Source organism: Equus caballus, chromosome 5 (assembly GCF_041296265.1).
Source record: "Equus caballus isolate H_3958 breed thoroughbred chromosome 5, TB-T2T, whole genome shotgun sequence".
NCBI classification, from domain to species: Eukaryota; Metazoa; Chordata; class Mammalia; order Perissodactyla; family Equidae; genus Equus; species Equus caballus.
This window is the reverse complement of record NC_091688.1, coordinates 71,186,249-71,204,533: the sequence shown is the minus strand read 5'-3', so window position 1 is coordinate 71,204,533 and position 18,285 is coordinate 71,186,249. Positions and strand designations below refer to the sequence as shown.

Sequence of the window (18,285 nt, the reverse complement as noted above, 5' to 3'; positions counted from 1 at the left end):
CCATGCTGAAGCGGCATCCCACATGCCACAACTAGAAGGACCCACAACTAAAAATACACAACTATGTACCGGGGGCTTTAGGGAGAAAAAGGAAAAATTTTTAAAAATCTTTAAAAAAAATAGAGGCACAGATGCTTCAGAAAAAAGAAAACTTAAGGTGTGGATAAACATGGGTAACAGAGGAGCCCCAAGCTTCTGCTGCATCCAGGCTTCACATTTAATTACCTCTCACTCTTTTTCTCTTCAGTCTACATAGATAGGAGTTAATTCCAGGTTCTTTAAAAAATTATGTATTTATTTTTTGAATTGGTAATATATACACATGGAACAAAATTCCACCCCCTGGCCCCGGCTCCAGCCATTTAGTTCTCTTCTCTGAAGAAAATCACTTTTGCCAGTTACTGTCCCCTTCCAAAGATGGTCTGTGTGTTGACAAGCATAAATATCCTATATTCTTTAAAAACACACACGTGTGGCACACACACATAAATGGTAGCATACTGTATACATTGTTCTATACCATGTTTTCTTCACTCAAAATATTCTGGAAATTGTTTTGTATTAGTATATTTAGAGTTACATCATTCTTTTTAATGTCTACGTAGCACTTTGGTGTGTAGGAGGATCATAATTTATTTAGTCACTTGGGCACTTTGGCAATTTTAGTGCTTTTATGTGCCTGATTATTCCATAGAAATTTTCTAATGTGTCTATAATGAATACGTTCACTGGTTATGGAGATGCTCAAGGTCACAGAAAGAGTAAAGAAATTGTGACCAGAACCTAAAGTCTAACCTCCCTGTCCAGAGAGTTTGCATCATCCCACACACACAGCTTCCTTGAATATGTTCAGAAGTCAACACTGACGTTCAGGGAGGACTCGGGGTCCAGCCTGGTGGTGTAGTGTTTAAGTTCGCATGTTCCGCTTCGGTGGCCGGGGGTTCACCAGTTGGGATCCTGGCAACAGACCTACACACCACTTGTTGAGCCACGCTGTAGCAGGCGTCCCACATATTAAAAAAACAGAGGAAGATGGGCACAGATGTTGCCTCAGGGCCAATCTTCCTCAGCAAAAAAGAGGAGGATTGGCAGTGGATGTTAGCTCAGGGCTAACTTCTTAAATAAATAAATAGATAAATAAATAAGAATACTAAATTGTCCCTTTGGAAATAATTTAGATTTATTTCTGCCTTTGGCACTGCCTAAATTAAATTTTAATTTGATGCTATTTATAGAAAACCCACAAATTTCAAGCTTTCTCTCTCCTTCCCTTATTTAGCCTCTTATTTCTCATGCTCAGATCTAAGAGGTAATACTGCAGAAAGCGAGACCAATTCAGAAGTTGTTGAAGTGACTTACACTAGAGAAATGGCAGGGAGAGTGGAAAAAAGTAAATAGATTATGAGCTCTTTATGAAGGAGGCGAGCTAGAATTTTGGTGATTGGTGGACATAGAGTGTGAGAGAGAAGAAGAGACAAGTCATTGTATTGTGAATATCTGTCATTCACAGCTGCCCAAGATCTTTTGAACACCCTCTCCATAGTTTGATAATCCCCTATGTTGTGAATCCTACCTTACCAAGGTAGAATTAGGAAAAAAATTCCCAGTCTCCCTTGCTACTGGAGTGGGGACTTGACTAAGTTTCTACTAATCATATACTTTGATTTAGAAGCAAATAATGTGAGAAAACAGGCTGGATGGCTGGAGTCCATCTTTGCTGGCCTGTGTACAGCAGAGGCAACATATCCTGGGGCAATATATTCTGCACCACAGCAGGTGCAGCTGCTTCTGGGAGCAGCAGCGCAGCTCCGGTACCAGGCCAGTTCTGCATGCAGTTCTGGGAGCTGTTTCTATGAACTGATACCCCTTCCTTCTTAAACTTGCGAGGGAGAATTCTGTTATCTGCATCTAAGAAACCGACACAACTATTTTAGGTATTTCTCATTATATTTCCAAAAATACGCTTATGCTGCTATTTCTTCATATATCAATTTCAGAATCATCTATGGACTTTGTACCATGGAAGATGAGAATTCTGTGGTCTTAAACCACCCACTCAGTGTCACATACCTTCTCTTCCTGTCATCCCAATATAGTTACATCACAATTTTTGTTAAACCAGTAATTAGTGTTTATCATTATTAAATATTATTTGACATTTAGTATTATAAATATTAAGTAATATTAATAGTATTATTCAAAGCTAAATCAAATAGTGGAAATGATTCCTTTCCTTTTCTTTTGTAATTTTTGGTTTTTTCCTAGAGTTATGTGTACTTTTTAAATTTGCTTAATTTTCTGTGCACCTATCACTAAATCTTTATATACTTGAATGTCCCAGCTCCTACTGTGTGTACCTTGAGCAAGTTACTTAATCTCTCTGTGCCTCAGTTCCTTATTGGCAAAATGTAGATAAAAATAAGAGCTCCTTATGGGCTTTTGTGAGGATTAAATGAGTTAATACATGAAAGAGTTTGGACAGTGCCTGAGCATAGTAATGCTCAATAAGGGATGGTTATTATTACTACGCTCCAATAGTAGAGCCAAGAAGGGAGGAGCTGGGTGTGGACGTGATTGCCGTATGACCATAGGAAGAAGGGTAGCTGACTCTGAAAGGGTTTTCTTCTGAGCCTGAGACAAAATTAAGGAGAGGACAATTTTACAGTGGAAGGGAGGTAAAAGAGCTCGTCTTAAATGGCTTCACTCTTCACACAAAGTAAGGATCTTATTTTATAATGTTGCACAAATTGGTTTATCCTCGCCTTCTGTTATTATGTGTTTGCCAGCTGCTTAGTGTCCTTGCATTCTGAGGTCCCACAGGAAAATAGTTCATCAGAATCCATGACTGAGGACAATTGCAATGCTTGTGTTTAGGAAAAGTAAACAAATCTAGGGGCCGGCTCCGTGGCCGAGTGGTTAAGTTCTCGTGCTCCGCTGCGGCAGCCCAGGGTTCGGATCCTGGGCGTGGGCGCGGACATGGCACTGGTCGTCAGGCCACGTTGAGGCGGCGTCCCACATCCCACAACTAGAAGGACATGCAACTAAGATATACAACTGTGTACAGGGAGGGTTTGGGGAGATAAAAGCAGAAAAAAAAAAAAAGATTGGCGACAGTTGTTAGCCCAGGTGCCAATCTTTGAAAAAAAAAAAAAAGAAAGAAAACAAATCTAGAAGAGAGCCAGGTGGGATGGCTAGGCTAGATAAGAGATAAAAACATATTGAAAATATAACATCACCCAAAAGAACTCAAAGCAGGATCTCGAAGAGAGATTTGCACACCCATGTTCCTCAGAACATTCATCACAATATCCAAGAGGTGGAAGCAACCCAAATATCCAATGGCAGATGAATGAATAAAGAGAATGTGACAGGGCCAGCCCACTGGCGCAGCGGTTAAGTTCACACGTTCTGCTTCGGCAGCCCTGGGTTCACTGGTTTCGATCCCGGGTGTGGACATGGCACCGCTTGGCAAGCCATGCTGTGGTAGGCGTCCCACATATAAAGCAGAGGAAGATGGGCACAGATGTTAGCTCAGGGCCAGTCTTCCTCAGCAAAAAGAGGAGGATTGGTGGCAGATGTTAGCTCAGGGCTAATCTTCCTCAAAAAAAAAAAAAAAGAAAGAAAGAAAAAAAAAGAAAATGTGATATATCCATACAATGGAATATTATGCAGCTTTTTTTTTTAAATTTTTATTATTTTTCTTGGTGAGGAAGATTGGCCCTGAGCTAACATCTGTTGCCAATCTTCCTCTTTTTGCTTGAGGAAGATTGTTGCTGAGCTAACATCTGTGCCAATCTTTCTCTGTTTTGTATGTGGGTGCCTCCACAACATGGCTTGATGAGCACTGTGTAGGTCTCTGCCTGGGATTCAAACCTGTGAACCCCAGGCTGCCAAAGCAGAGTGTGAGAACATAACCACTACACCACCAGGCCAGTCCTTTATGCACTATTTTTTAGTTCTACAGAAATAAAAGCTATACAGAATTATAAACTCTTTTACCAGATAATTCTGTATGGATTACATAATACTTTGTTTCTAGGATATTGGCCCAACTTTTGAGGATATATCATATACATGTTTTTTCACATGTCCACAAATACTGTACAGAACCTTAATATCTAGTAAAGACAGAAGCTATGAGAATTTTTATCATATTCAGAAAGTATTACAAACCAAAAAGAAACATCTTATGGAAATAATACCATTCTATTGAAATTAGAGTGCATTGCATTTATGTATCAATTTTTAATATTCATAAACTATTAGGGAAATCAGTGCAGTAAATGACAGTGGTGGCTTTAAAAATTTATGCTGTCTCTGTGACACTTTGTCCTACTCTGTCCAAGCAACATTTGAACCAGTGGGACCCTTCTAATCTTGTGCCAGAAACACAATGTGACCAAGGTCAGATTCTTGTGCAATTTGCGAAGCCCTTGGTTTGCAGAGTTGTTAGCGTGGCGGCATAGCTCATCGACTCCTCTCTGTCACATTTGAATATCTAATGTTTCAAATTGTTAGTGACGTTCTGATTTATTTTCATGCCTGCAGTTTCTGTTAACCTAACTACACCTGCGGTCAATTTAGTTAACTTGCCTTTGTTATTGCAGTTTGAACTCTGGCTGCATTTTTCCAGGAAATTAAATTACTAGAGTTTTCCAGTGATTGCGTTCTTGCAACTTCTGTACAGACTTTATAACCTTGGTTTTTTGGGGCTTTGTTTTTTCACTTTCCTTTTTACCACATATTTAGAACCATTACCACACTTTTAGAGCTTTCCTTTTTCCACATTTTTAGAACTATGTACCACCTATTTAGAAGTTTCTTGCAGCAAACTTCAAGTTAAATAGCTTTCCCCAAGTTTAACGTTCCCAACAGCTCCTCTGGGAATGCTGGGGTGGGGGTGGGGGGGGTTGACGACACTGTGCTGTATGTTCTGGGAGACTCTGCCTCCTCCTCAGCCTGGGATGGGCGTGAACCCTTCTCTGATGGTCCCACCTTTTCCTCTGTGTCTACCCTAAATTCTTGATCTCCTGCCTGTTCTCGTGTCTTCTGCCCTGTCTTGTTAAGACTCACAACAGCTGTTTCTCATGTTTTGCGTTGTAACATTCCACATGGTACTTGGTAAACGCCTAATATAGACAGCCTCTTTATAACAGAACTGCAATTATTCTTGTCATGCTCTGGTTGTTTTTGTGGCTCTCCTCTGGAATCTCTCCAAATTCCCCTGCTGGGTTTTAGCAAGCTGGCCTAGAGTTCTCTCACAAGGGTCTGATTAGCACATGAATTAGCTGCTCAGTCCTGGGACTGCCTCATAATGAATTCATTTCCATTTAATTCTGAGCTTGGGAACATGGAAGATTCACGCTACCTTCAGTGTTCCCTTACACAGTAATGCCTCCTGTAACATAAAAGAGTCTGTGGCTCTTTTAATGGAATAACAATGATAACTTGAACCAGCTCAGGTTTGGCATAAGTAGTTCAGAATTGACCTGGTCTGTCTGACATGACATCTGATGTGATGTCACTGAAACGGTGTCACTGTGGTGACCTTGAGGTGCCGAAGAGTGTAAGTGCCTAGAGCTCAGGAGAGAGGTGGACCTAGAGAGAACTGTTTAGGAGACATCTGGAAGAGACGTGTGGCCAAACCTTTTGCCAAGAACATTGTGACTATAAGTGGATAGTGGGGAAGGAGGCCAGACTGCAAGGAGTTCAAGACCACCCATTCAGGAAGTTAGGCAAAGGCAGAAGGAGCAGGACAGGAAGTTCGTTCATGCAGTAGCAGGTAAAGGTAACAGTGAGAAGGGAGTGTTTTGAGCCTGCTTTTAGGCAGAGAGAAATTAGCTGTTAGAGAGGTAGGGAGTTTTTTGGGGAGAAGGGATTATTTTAAAAATAGGAACAGTTCTCTCTCTCTATTTATTAGTTGAGGCAGCACTAACCAATTGAATTTTCTGTGATGATGGAAATATTCTGTACGTATAATGTCCAATTTGGTAGCCGCTAGCCTCATGTGGCTATTTAAATTTATTTAAATAATAGCTAGTGGCTATTGCATTGACTGGACAGCTCAGAATTAGGGTATTACTAACTAGAGTAGCAGATTAACCTCAGAATATCAGTGTCTTAAAACAAGAAAAGTTCATTTTTATTTATTTATTTTGGTGAGGAAGATTGGCCCTGAGCTAACATCTGTGCCCATCTTCCTTTATTTTGTATGTGGGACACCACCACAGCATGGCTTGACAGGCAGTGTGTAGATCTGCACCCAGGATCCCAACCTGCAAATGCCGGGCTGCCAAGGAGGAGTGTGCAAGCTTAATCACTATGCCACCAGGCTAGCCCCTAAAAGTTTATTTTTTACCTGCAATACATCCAAACCAATCAGGGCTTGGGTGTGTGTTGGGGGAGGAGGCTTTGTGCCACCTAGTCATTTGGAGATATTGGTTCTTTCCATCTTGTGTGGCCTCCATCTTCAACAGGCAGGCTTCAACTTTCTTGTGAAGAAGAAAGAGGGAGTGTGGAGGACCTCTTGGGAGGTTTTATGGGCCACATCTGGAAATGACCTACATCACTTCTACCTGTATTGTAATGACTAGAAATAAGTCATATGGCCCTACCTAACTGCAGGCTAGCCTGGAAAATCTTTAACTGTGTGGCCAGAAGAAAAAGGAAATGATTCTATGGACACAGCATTTTTCTGACACATTTATCAACAATAAAAAATGTTTAAATTTGCAGAGGGTTCCGAATCAGTCTCCAATACCTCCAAACTGAAAATGAATCTTAACTAGCATGCCACGGGAGATTGTAGCCACGGGCCCTCCAGGGTCTGTTCAGTGACCCCATCTCTTATCAACAGAGTGATTAAGAATTGCCTTTCAGAAAATCTGCAAAGTCTCACAGCCAGGGCGTGCGCAAAAGAAGAAACCGTGATGAAAGATGAAGTCGTCTGCTTAGTATGACAGGCCTGGGGAGATGTTTGTGTAGGTGCTTAAAATTATCAGAAAAAACTTGGAACGGTTACTGTGAAGAATGGCTGGGGCATTTGCCATAGAAATTGGAAGGAATCTGTTTCAGACTAACCTGTGACCCCAATCTCTTGCAGAATGTGTCAGGTAAATTCAAATGTATAGCTTCTTTTCTCTTGATAAGTATCCCTATGGTAAACCATGGGGTGCTGTTAATCTTCTGTTTAACCATAGAAGTGGACTTTGAAAATTTAGACTTCTTTCTTCTGCCATAATTAATGTGCCAGTATAAGAGTCAAACATCAAAGTGAATAGATTAGCACACGATAATTTTAAGAAAGATTAGATGAGTAGAAAACACTGAAGCTAGGAATTCACATTTTGACAACATCAGTTGAATTGTCAGCACTACACCATTTGAAGTTTGAGAGTGAAATTACTTCTCATTAACATTGAACTAAAACTAGGAAGAAAATGCAAATATTCTTTGTCAGAGAAATTGTAAAATCTTGGAATCATAACAAACAGCCGTGAAATTTAATATTCTCTTCTGTATTTGCCTCTCGCTTCCTACTCTACCTCCTCAGCTTCCTCCCTACCCATACTTTTAGAAAACTTTCTTAGCAAAGATTCATAACTCAATATGAGATGGAGTGGGAAGGAAACATCTCACTTTCTGTAGTTGCCTTTTTTTTAATCTACCGTGAAATTCTACGAGATCCCCATTCTTGGTGCACATGGTAGAAGGGGGCTGACTGAATGCGGGGATCGAAAGGTAACCATAAGATTCAAGCCGGGCCAGCCAGAGTATTGTGTTCTCCTCCCACAGTGATGGGCATCTGAACCAAGCCACACCAATCAAAACTCTCCTTGGGATTTTGACTGGAAACAGAATGTGAGTTCTGAGGAATGTAAGCCTCAGTGCTGGTAGGCATCTTTGTCACCATGTTGGGGGAGCTTGCCTGAGAATGAAGTCAACACAAAGGAGAAAAGATCCAAGAGTAAAGACAGACAGAGAGAAAAACAGAGACTGTCTTGATTGCATTAAGACCCTGGATCCAGCCATACCTGAAATTGATATCCATGAACATTTCAGCTATATCAACTGTGTTCTCTTTGTAGTATAACCCAGTAAGAATTAGGCTTTTGTCACTTAAAAAGGAAAGAGTTCTGACTGTCACACTTTAAAAGTACAGGTTCAGACTGAAGAGGAGAGAAATGTGAACAATGAAAGGCAACGGGTAGTTCCTGCATTTTTACCTCCCTCAAACTTTTGACTTTTTGGCAGTGGTAGTTACGACATTACCACAGAGGACAAGAGTAGAAAAGAAAACCATAAAAATCAAACTGAGACTTCTCAATTGACGAGAAGGCTTAGAAGAGACCTAAAGAAGGATAAAGGAAAATCTGGCTTCTATGGGCATTTCACTTGCAAGTGTTTCAACCCATCTATTACTCTCTGTTGTTTTTTAGCTTGAGTCAGAAAAGTTGGTCAGAGCAGTTGTGTTGTTTAAGGGGTAATTCAATGTAGTAGTAAGTGGACTTACCTGGGTTGAGTCCCAGCTTGCACCGTAGAGGCTATGTGACATTAAGAAATTACTTTATGTCTTCTGGTCTTTTCTAATCTGACATGGAGAAAATATCTTCTATGGCAGAGACTGGCAATTGTCCCCTAATATCCATTCTCTCCTTCACCCATAGGAACAAAATATTTAGCTAAGCAGATGGTCTCTCATTTCCCAGCCTCCCTTGCAATTAGGTGTGGCCATATGAGTGAGTTATAGTCAAAGGGATGTAAGAGGCAGTGTCCACAGCAGCTTCTGGGAATCTTCCTTAAGAGCCAGCTTCCCCCTTTTCCCTCCATCCTGCTGTGTGGAATGTGGATGTGATGGCTGAAGCAATGTCCTGGACAGCGAGGACAGATTGTGACACCAAAGGGAGGGTGGAACAGAAAGTTGGAAGGAGCCTAGGTCCACAGGACTTAATGGAGCACAGCCGCCACACCAGCTGAGGACAGTTACGTGAGAGAGAGAGAGAGAGAGAGAGAATTTTTTGCTGTTATTTAAGCCACCATTGGTTTGGGTCCTTGTTAGGTGCAGCCAAACCTAATCCTAACTGATATACTTACTGTGAAGTATTGTCACAAGGATGAAGTGAAACACAGATCATTATTGAGCGTGGTGCCTGGTGCACAGTAGACAATAATATGGGTTTCCTCCTTCATTTTTTGTACCTAAATAAGGCACAGCAGCCTGCTCATGATCTGCTGTCAGATTTGCTCTTCACTACCAACATTAGAGTGAAATTATAGGAAATTCGTTTTTCTAATAAAAATTGAGACCTGTAGAAAACTTTCTTCCATTTTCCCTTGTCCTTTGCAGCCCAGAAAACAACCAATTTAATGGAACACCTTATCTTAAATACACATCTCGGGAAGTGTGGAGGGGTATAAACTTTGGGAGAGACTATATTATACAACATTAACCATGGCGGATTGAGCAGGGGTATGATGCTGTGCTCAAGAGATTGACTGAAGACAGGTCTGCCTGTGTTTCCCGTCTCTGCCACCTACTGTGGGAACTTGGGCAAGTTATTATCCTCTCTAGAGGCTTTGCTTCCTCATCATTAAAATAAAAGAATAACACTATATAAGGTCGTTGTGAGGATTAAAAAAATAATCAATTAAGATGCTTAATTTAAAATGTGTAAAGGTAGCTAAACATCACAATACAACAACAATTATCATCATCGTGTTCAAATGTGCTGATTGTGAATATGGATGCAATTGCTTTCTTAAATTCTTTACGAAAGTGGCAGGGCATTAATAAATCAATGTCAGGAAATTAGGTAGTTTCTACTTTTTAGCATATTAAATGCACCTGTAATGTGGGTAATATTTTCTCATATAAACAGTGTTGTAGAGTTTGGCTGTGTTCTTTCCCACTTAGCGTTAGATAAATCATTGCTTTGTTTAATCATATGTTATAATGGCATAAATGAATCATTTGTAACAAGCATTTTAAAAAGCAAAATGATGATCCAAGTTCTAGAAAATCTAAAATGAGTTTCAAAGCACTAAGCTTGTTGATTAATCATGGAATTCCATGTCCAAATTGACACACTGCAAAGAGAAAGTATAACTGTTCTTTGTCAAAAATGGAAAACAAACGTCTTACCGATTATAAGAGCGTTGAGCAGATTGCTTTTCCTTCTCTAGATACTCTTCCTTGCAGCAAGCAAAGCCATTCAGTCAGCCTACAGATGCCAGAGCTGCCTGCTAGCCGTGGGAGCTTCACATCACACCGTCCTGGGATGTTGGCTGTGCTTCACGCTGCATTAGGACTTCATAAAAAACAGAATCAAATCAAGGGCGTAGATTTCTTGCTAAGTCAACCGGCACATATTGAGCACCAGGCAACTGAGCTCGGGCTACTGAGGGAGTTCACAGTCCAGCAGCAGAGACAGACGTACTCACCTAGCTCCGTCGCTGCATGAGTCCTGCCCGAGGCATGGGCCAAGCAGGAGAGAGAGAGAAACAAAAGCATTGATTCAAATTTACGGAGGTGCAGTCAGAGAAGGTCTAAAGAAAACAGCAACTTTTGTTCTGGGTTTTCTTCTGGGGGAGTGCGGAGTGGAGGAGCAGGCCCAGCAAAGGCATGGAAGGAGGAAATAAACTGCATGCTGTTTTGAGGGACTGGATGTTACTGAACCTGAAGTGAGTTCGCTCACCCGTTGCGCAGCAAGCCAATTTCTGACACTGGGTGTGGTGGAAGAAAGAAGGAACTTTATTACTGCACAGCGCTGAGCAAGGAGAGAGGGCAGCTAACGCTGAAATCCCAAACTCCCCGAAAAGCTAAAAGGAAGGGTTTTTATTTGGGGTTTAGGTAGGGGAGGGGAAGCATATGGCCTTGCTGGTTGGAGCTTTCCCACCAGCCTGTCTTTGTCCTTGAGACACTTGCAGAGAGGAGGGAGCTCATGACCTTGCTGGTCAGCAGCTTTCCCACCAGCCCGTATCTCTTTGCGGGAGGAGATAGTCCAGGTGCTTGTCCTTGACGGTGTTTGTCTCCATGGAGGATAGTGGATTCTGGAGCCAGGAAGCCAGAGAGTAAGCAGGGAATGAGTGTTTTGGTTTTAACCCCATCTATGCGGGGTTTAATGTGGGGAAACCGATATCAGGGTCGGTATCATGGAGAGAAGTTCATTGTGATGCTAGCTTAGGACAACAAAGAGCATAAGAGTGTCTTGTGAACCCTGAATCCTGTGCTTATCTCTTTCTGGTGTTTGAGTGTTTGTACATAGGAAAAACTGGCATCTGGGCAAATAAGGCATAAACCTCAAGGACTGAGGCCCTGATCCCTTCCTCTGGAAGCCTCAGGATTTCCTTTGATCATCTCTTGAAGCTTATGACATTGTCCTCGTGCTCTGTTGCAGACCACCAAGGACAACTGTGATGGCCCCCGCAGGCAGAGTCACTGAACGCAACCTCAGGTTTTTACCCTCATTTCTAAAAGAAGCATGCCATACTCTGAGAATACCAGAGTACGAGTACTCTGGTATACAAGCCAGTAGTGGCCGGCTCGTCTACAGTTGGGTTCCGATATGTAAAGGAGGGCTCGATAAGAGAGAACAGGAGAAGGTCGGTGGGATCCTGTTCTGAGATGAACTAACATCATGTTACTACTGCTGCAGGGAATTCATAACACCAAGAACCCTTCCCATCAGTGACGGGAGAATCCAGGGCCTTCAGGGAGCATTTCAAACTGCCAAGACCCCAAGGACATATAAAACCTCTTCCTCTTAGCCTAATAATACCTGCTCCTCAAACAGCATAAAATCATGGACAATCCAGGCACGTGGAACATGAAGTGAGCTATACTAGTTTTTTATACTTTTTCAGAGTATGCTAATCTGCACACATCTAATTACTTAAACTCTGTGCCTCAGTTTCCTCATCTTTAAAATAGGGATAATCACAGCACCTACCTCATAAGGTTGCTGAGCAGACTGAATGAATTAATATAAGTAAAGCGTTAGTGAGGTCTGACACTATTATAATTATTTGTCTCAATTTTTCCCTCACTACCACTCTGTGGCAAGCCTGTAGGCTAGATGACTCACTGACGGTACTTTAATTAGAAGCTGCATTATGTACGTTCTGAAAGTATGATGCTCCGACGGCACGGGTCTCCCATATTGCACCTAAATGGTCTGGTTTTACATGGGTGTATGCCCCATGAAAAGTGACACCTGAACCATAACCTGTTAAAGAACTTGAACAGCTTGGCCTTGTGTGGCCCAAGGATAGATCCTATCCTACTAGTCGATGTGTGGTTTGTGAAGCAGGATTTGTGAGGCAGGGCTCCAGAGTTAAGGAAAGACACAACGATCCAACCTCGGCAAGAAAAGACAATTTACAGAGAAGGAGCAAAACCACCACTCAGAACTGACTGGAAGTACCAATCAACTCTAAAAGCACGGCTCTTGCGCATGTTGCTGGCACCGACCCGCTTCTGGTGAAGTCTTTAATCACTGGCCGAAGCTCGTGCTGAGAGGGCAGAAACTTCCTCTATCTTATCTTTATCCACAATATCCATCCCAGGGCCTGGAACTGAATACACAGTAAATCAATATGTGCAAAATGAATGAATTAATCAATTACAGAGTGAATGTTAAAAAAGTTTTTGAACACTTCAAGGAAAGGTTTTTACTCCTGGTATTGGAGGGCAGCACCGATCTCCAGGATCCCTTTCTCAAACTGTAGTTTACTTAGAAGTCAGCATAGAAATCCATCAAATGATCTTTGGGATCCACTTTCACTGGCAAGCCCTGGGAAATGCCCAAAGATGCCTGTGGGCTTCCCGGACAAAGAGTCTTTCCCTTTCACTCTCTTCTTCCTACATAACCACTTCTTGAAATCCTTCAACATTAGGTAGATTTTGATCTCTAAAATGGAAATTAATAGCAATTCTGGCTTCTGTCCTTCAAACTTCCTTCCCTTTTGTGCTTCCTTTTCAAAATCAGAGAAATGCTCTGCATAATATACTGAACCTTGATTTTCTTGTTGGCTACGCCCAGCAATAATTTTTGTTTCTCCCCCATGAACATATAGCACCTTCCAACCTCCAGAAACATTAGTGAAGGACTTGAATTTCCCAGCTTCTGCCCTTTAATTTCAACCTTTAGGAATAAGGCAAAAGCCTTGTATCACCCACCGCCCGCCCTCCGCTGTGTTGAGCCCTGTGGATTCCCTCCAGGGCATCCTCCCATCCTAAAGGTCCTACACAGCAGAAACAAATGCTTTGCTGAATTCTCAGTGGCTGAGACTAAAGAGAAGATGGTAATGGCGGGGGGTTGGGCTAGAAAAGACAGCTCAAGGGTTATTTTGGGGACGTAAAGAACATCTCGAGCCAATGATGTTGGACCTTCAGGGAAATATATCAGACACTCATTTCAGGACTCCTGATTGTCCTAGTTTTCACGTTCTTTAAGTGAGGGGGAAATTTTTGCTGATCACGTTGTTCTTCATTTAAAATGCTGCCAATGTCGTCAATAGGGAACTGGTCAAATTGTGGTACATCCATCTCCTGATCCACTCAGACAGACCAGCAACCTCTGCTACATGCTCTCATGGCAACCTGTTTTCTCCTACTGAGACGTGTCATTATATTTTTGTTTTTATGATTATTTAATATCTGTCTCCTCCACTAGACTGTAAGCCCAATGAAGGCAGGGACCACGAGGGCGGGCGCTGTGTGCCTAGTGCTTACCACCATGCTTGGTATACAGTAGATGTTTAATATTTAAATGTATAATAAATACACACAATAGAATATTACACAGCCATTTTAAAGTATGATAGTGTGGTATTGTTTATTGACATGTAAACTTACCCATAATATAATGTTAAATTAAAAACAACAAATTATAAAATAGTAGCTATAGTATGAGCTCATTTTTATAAAAAGAATAGCTATGTATACAGATACATTGATCAAAATATTCATAGTGGTAGGATTATAGAGGATTTTCTTTTCTTTGTAACTCTCCATATTATCTGAACTTTGAAAATCACATTCATTTGATCCATTATTTTCTCATTTAAATACTATTTCCATTTTGAAAACAATCAAGCAGACATTAAAACACTTTTTTTTCAGTCATTAAACTTCACTTGAACATACAGTTTTCAAACAGACAATATTAGAAACAACCTAATTTCCATATGCAAATCAAAATGTTGGAATATATTAATTTTGATACTATTTCTGATTAAAGTGGGCCTCTAACAAAATGATCACGCTGATACCTTCATTTCTGTATAAAATTTATTTTATTATAATGTCCATAATTACTGATTAGACTCCTGTCTCTCCTCCTATTTACATTCCAACTTAGGATGTGGAGAATGGAATAGACCTTAATTTTTTCTCCCCTCCTAGTTTTTAGCTTACAGTCTAAAAAGTTAAAAGGCAGTGGATTCCTGAATGTAAGTCAGTGGCTGCTACATTTAAAGTACCTTCCTTACATGAAGCAAGTTTGCAAAGATGAAGTTTTTTTCCCTATCAAGACACTAACATTCTAAAAGTATATCCATTTTAAACAAACACCTTTAATAGCCTTACTGGTTATAAAACTATAATTGGGCATTTTTAAGATCTGCTTATAATTTTCCCCTTTAAAAGATATTAATTTATATAAATAAGACATTTACAGATGATAATCTCTACAGAGCCACATACTCCTGGATATCTTAAAAGCTGAGCGTAATTGCACTTATTTTATACAACAATTAGCGTTATTGTGGGGAAATGGAAAATATTTTTATATATAAATTCCTTTTCCCAACTAAGTGTAATTGAAACGTTTCATTAAGAGTCAATTTAGGGGGCCAGCCCTGTGGCAGACTGGTGAAGTCCACATGCTCTGCTTTGGCGGCCTGGGGTTTGCAGGTTCAGATCCTGGGCACAGACCTACACACTGCTCATCAAGCCATGCTGTGGTGGCATCCCACATAGAAGAACTAGAATGACCTACAACTAGAGTATACAACTATGTACTGAGGCTTTGGTGAGAAAAAAAAAAAGAAGAAGATCGGCAACAGATGTTAGCTTAGGGCCAATCTTCCTCACCAAAAAGAAAAATGAAAAAAAAGGAAAAAAGAGTCAATTTAAAAGAAAGAAAGAAAAAAAGAGCAAATACTGTATATGGCTATCTGTCTTTTAGTGATATTAATTTGGTTGTTCTTGCCAGTTTCAATCCTTTGACACAAAGACCTCAGTACCATATTAAGAAGTCAAACTATGACCTATAAAATGTGACAGCCCCAGGAGACCTATCCCACTATTATTCATTTTCAGTAAAAAATCTAACAGATTAGTGATAAATATTGTGCCTTAAAACCTTAATTATACAATACAAATCATTTATAATACAAATTGTAATGGAGGACATGTGCTGGCACAGCTGGTTCCACATATTCTTTGGAAGCTCAAAAAGCTCAAAGATGTCTTATCAATCATCATTTCAGATCTAGTAGCATAAAAGCTGGGTTTTCTAAGTAAGATTTCCACAAATTAGAGAAGCGTGACATTGTAGCACCATCAATAATTCTGTGATCGGCTGACCAGCTCACATTCATTATCCGTGCCTTATATACTTCTCCTTTCTCATTAAATCGGGGAAGGGCCTAGAAATAAGGAAAAGAACCAAGAGTCAACGTTCACTTGCTCAAAGCATAAGCTCTAGCAACAGCAATGGTGAAAGATTAGGCAAACGCCCCTCCCTGCAACAGAGAGGAGACGGGCACCCCAAATGAATTTTGAAAATGCCAGCTGCTACTTTTCCATCTCTGTGAGTACGTGCCTCAAGCTTTCAGAGTTCCTCCGAGGTGTTTCCTGCCCCCTATACAATTTCCACACGTACAGTAAATTTCACCTCAGATTTCAATTATTTAACAAATGATTATTGATCACCTACTATGTACCAACTATATTCTAGATTTGGGGAATAAAGCAGTGGACAAATAACAATCCTTGCCCTCTTGGAGCTAATATGTTAATGGACAGAGACAGACAATTAAGATCAATAAGTAAAGTGTATAGTGTGTTAGACAGTAAAAAGTGCAAATGAAAAAATGAAGCTGTTAGGCAGAAGGCGAAGTAGAGGAGAGGTGGCCTATTTTTGACAGAGTGGGCAGGGAAAGCCTCAGCAAGAAGGCTTCCTCACTGGAAACAAGCCAGATGGACACCGGGAGACAGAGACAGACGGCACATGTGACTGAAGTGCTGGAGGACCGGTAAAGGAGGCAGGGCGGCTGCTGTGGAGGGGCAGGGCTGTGGTGGGAGCTGAGGTCACAGATGGAGCCGGGTGAGGGTGGGGCCCTTTGTTAAGAGCAATAGTTCTCAGTCTGTCTTTGGTAAAGGACCTATTTTTTTTAAAAAAAATTCTAATCCATTGCAAGCTATTTTTAAAAAATATATTAAAAGTGAATTACTTAAAAAATGAAATTTAAAAAGATACACAAAATACAAGCCCTAACTTCTTCTTATTAGATTCAATAAACATAAAATCACTCTGTCAAACTGCCGTGAAAGTTGGTAAGCCCTACCATCCGCACAGCCCGGATACAACAGTCATGGCCTGACATGGGTCCCCGGTCACACTGAGAGCATCAGCGTAGGACCATGGAGGCCACTGCAGTCACTTTGCCTTTGAACTTGGTCCAGTCTGGAGACATAGACTTGAGAGTCATCAGTGTATAAATGGTATTTAAAGCCATGAGACTGGATCTAATAAAGAATAGGGCCAGAGCGAGTCCTGGGATACCCCAATGTTTAGAGATTGGGAGATGAGGAGGTACAGCAGGTAGGAGGAAAGCCCGAAAAGTGAGGTCTTCTACAAGTCAAAGTTAAGAGTGTTTTCCAAAGAGGTGGGATTGATCAACTGTCTGAAGTGTAGCTAATAGGTCAAGGAAGACAAGGACTGAGAACTGAGTGACGGGGAGGTTCTAGCGACTTAAACCATTTAGCAACAAGGAGTTTAAAATTTATAGTGAAAACAGAAAATAGCAAAGGAGAGATAACACAAAGGGAGAAAGGAATTAAATACCATTTGTCTTTACCCAACAAAGATTAGTTACATTAAGTCACTATGAAAATTTAAACTCTAAGAACTACGCTTCATGCCTTGAAGAAACCATGGGTAAAACGATTCTGTAAAAGCGCATCTATTGAACAGATATTTGTACACCAATGTTCATAGCAGCATTATTAATAATAGCCAAAAAATGGAAACAACCCAAATATTCATTATAGATGAGCAGATAAACATACGTGGTATGTACAGAGAGTTTCAGTTCAGAGTGATAAAAAAGTTCTGGAGCTGGATGGTGGTGACGGTTGCAAACAACGTGAATGTACCCAATGCCTCTGAACTGCACACTTAAAAATGGTTAAAATGGTAAATTTATGTTATATATATTTTACCATGATCACAGACTTATACATACAATTCAGAAGAAAATAAATCTCTTTAGGGAAAAAGAAAAACAAAACTTCATCACACAGGCATGATGGTTTGGAAACTAGAAAGTCAGAATTTTGTGGGAATCGAATGTTGAACTCTGGTTCGGAGAAGAATGAGTGCTAGAGATGCCACCATTCAGAGACACTCCTGGTGGAAGGAACAGCATCCTGCTGTTTTGTTCTTCTCTCCTTATCTCCTCTGTGTGCCAGAAGGAGAAGCAGATCCCAGGAAGAGGGAGTCACTTAGCAGCTAAAGTGCGGTCTGCTGGAGAGTAAATCAATGGCCGAGTGAGAATGTCTGTGGAGGGTTTGGGATGAAAGTAAGAAACTTACAAAAGACATGTGGAAGCATTATAAATGAAGAGAAGAAGAAAGGTTCTTTTGCAAATGTGAAGACCCAAATCAAGGTTAATTTAACAATGGCGGTGTGGAAATGGTTCCAGGACCTTGTTGTTTGAATGCTGGTGATTCTCCACCCTGTTAGTAGAGATGCCCAAGCCTCATCCCCCCAAATTCTGATGCAGTTGGTATATGGTGAGCTTGGACAGTTTTTTCAAGCAACCCAGATGATTCTAATGCACAGCCAGAGTTAAGAATCATTGCAACTCTTATTCCAAGTCACTGTCTCCTAAAACATGGCCACAAATCACCTGTGTTGGAACCACCTGGGTTCTTTGTTTACAAGGGAAGTTCTGGGGTCTCTGTTCCCAAGGCCAGGAAATCTACATTTTAAACTAACACTTCCAGTAATTCTTGAACAGAGTAAAGTTTGAGAAAAAAATGCTCTAAATGGGGTC

At 40.8% G+C, this 18,285-nt stretch overlaps 1 protein-coding gene across 4 annotated transcripts in view; it reads right to left on the bottom strand.

The window, feature by feature from the left end:
• Positions 1-13,808: 13,808 nt before the first annotated feature.
• Positions 13,809-18,285, bottom strand: part of DBT (dihydrolipoamide branched chain transacylase E2) — a 42,566-nt gene continuing 38,089 nt past the window's right edge. For all 4 annotated transcript variants that reach the window (XM_001488612.7, XM_070268667.1, XM_070268668.1 and 1 more), the window contains one exon: positions 13,809-15,651. In XM_001488612.7, coding sequence (XP_001488662.2) covers positions 15,484-15,651 — 168 coding nt within the window. In that variant the 3' untranslated portion in view covers positions 13,809-15,483. The remainder of the gene's footprint in view (positions 15,652-18,285) is intronic.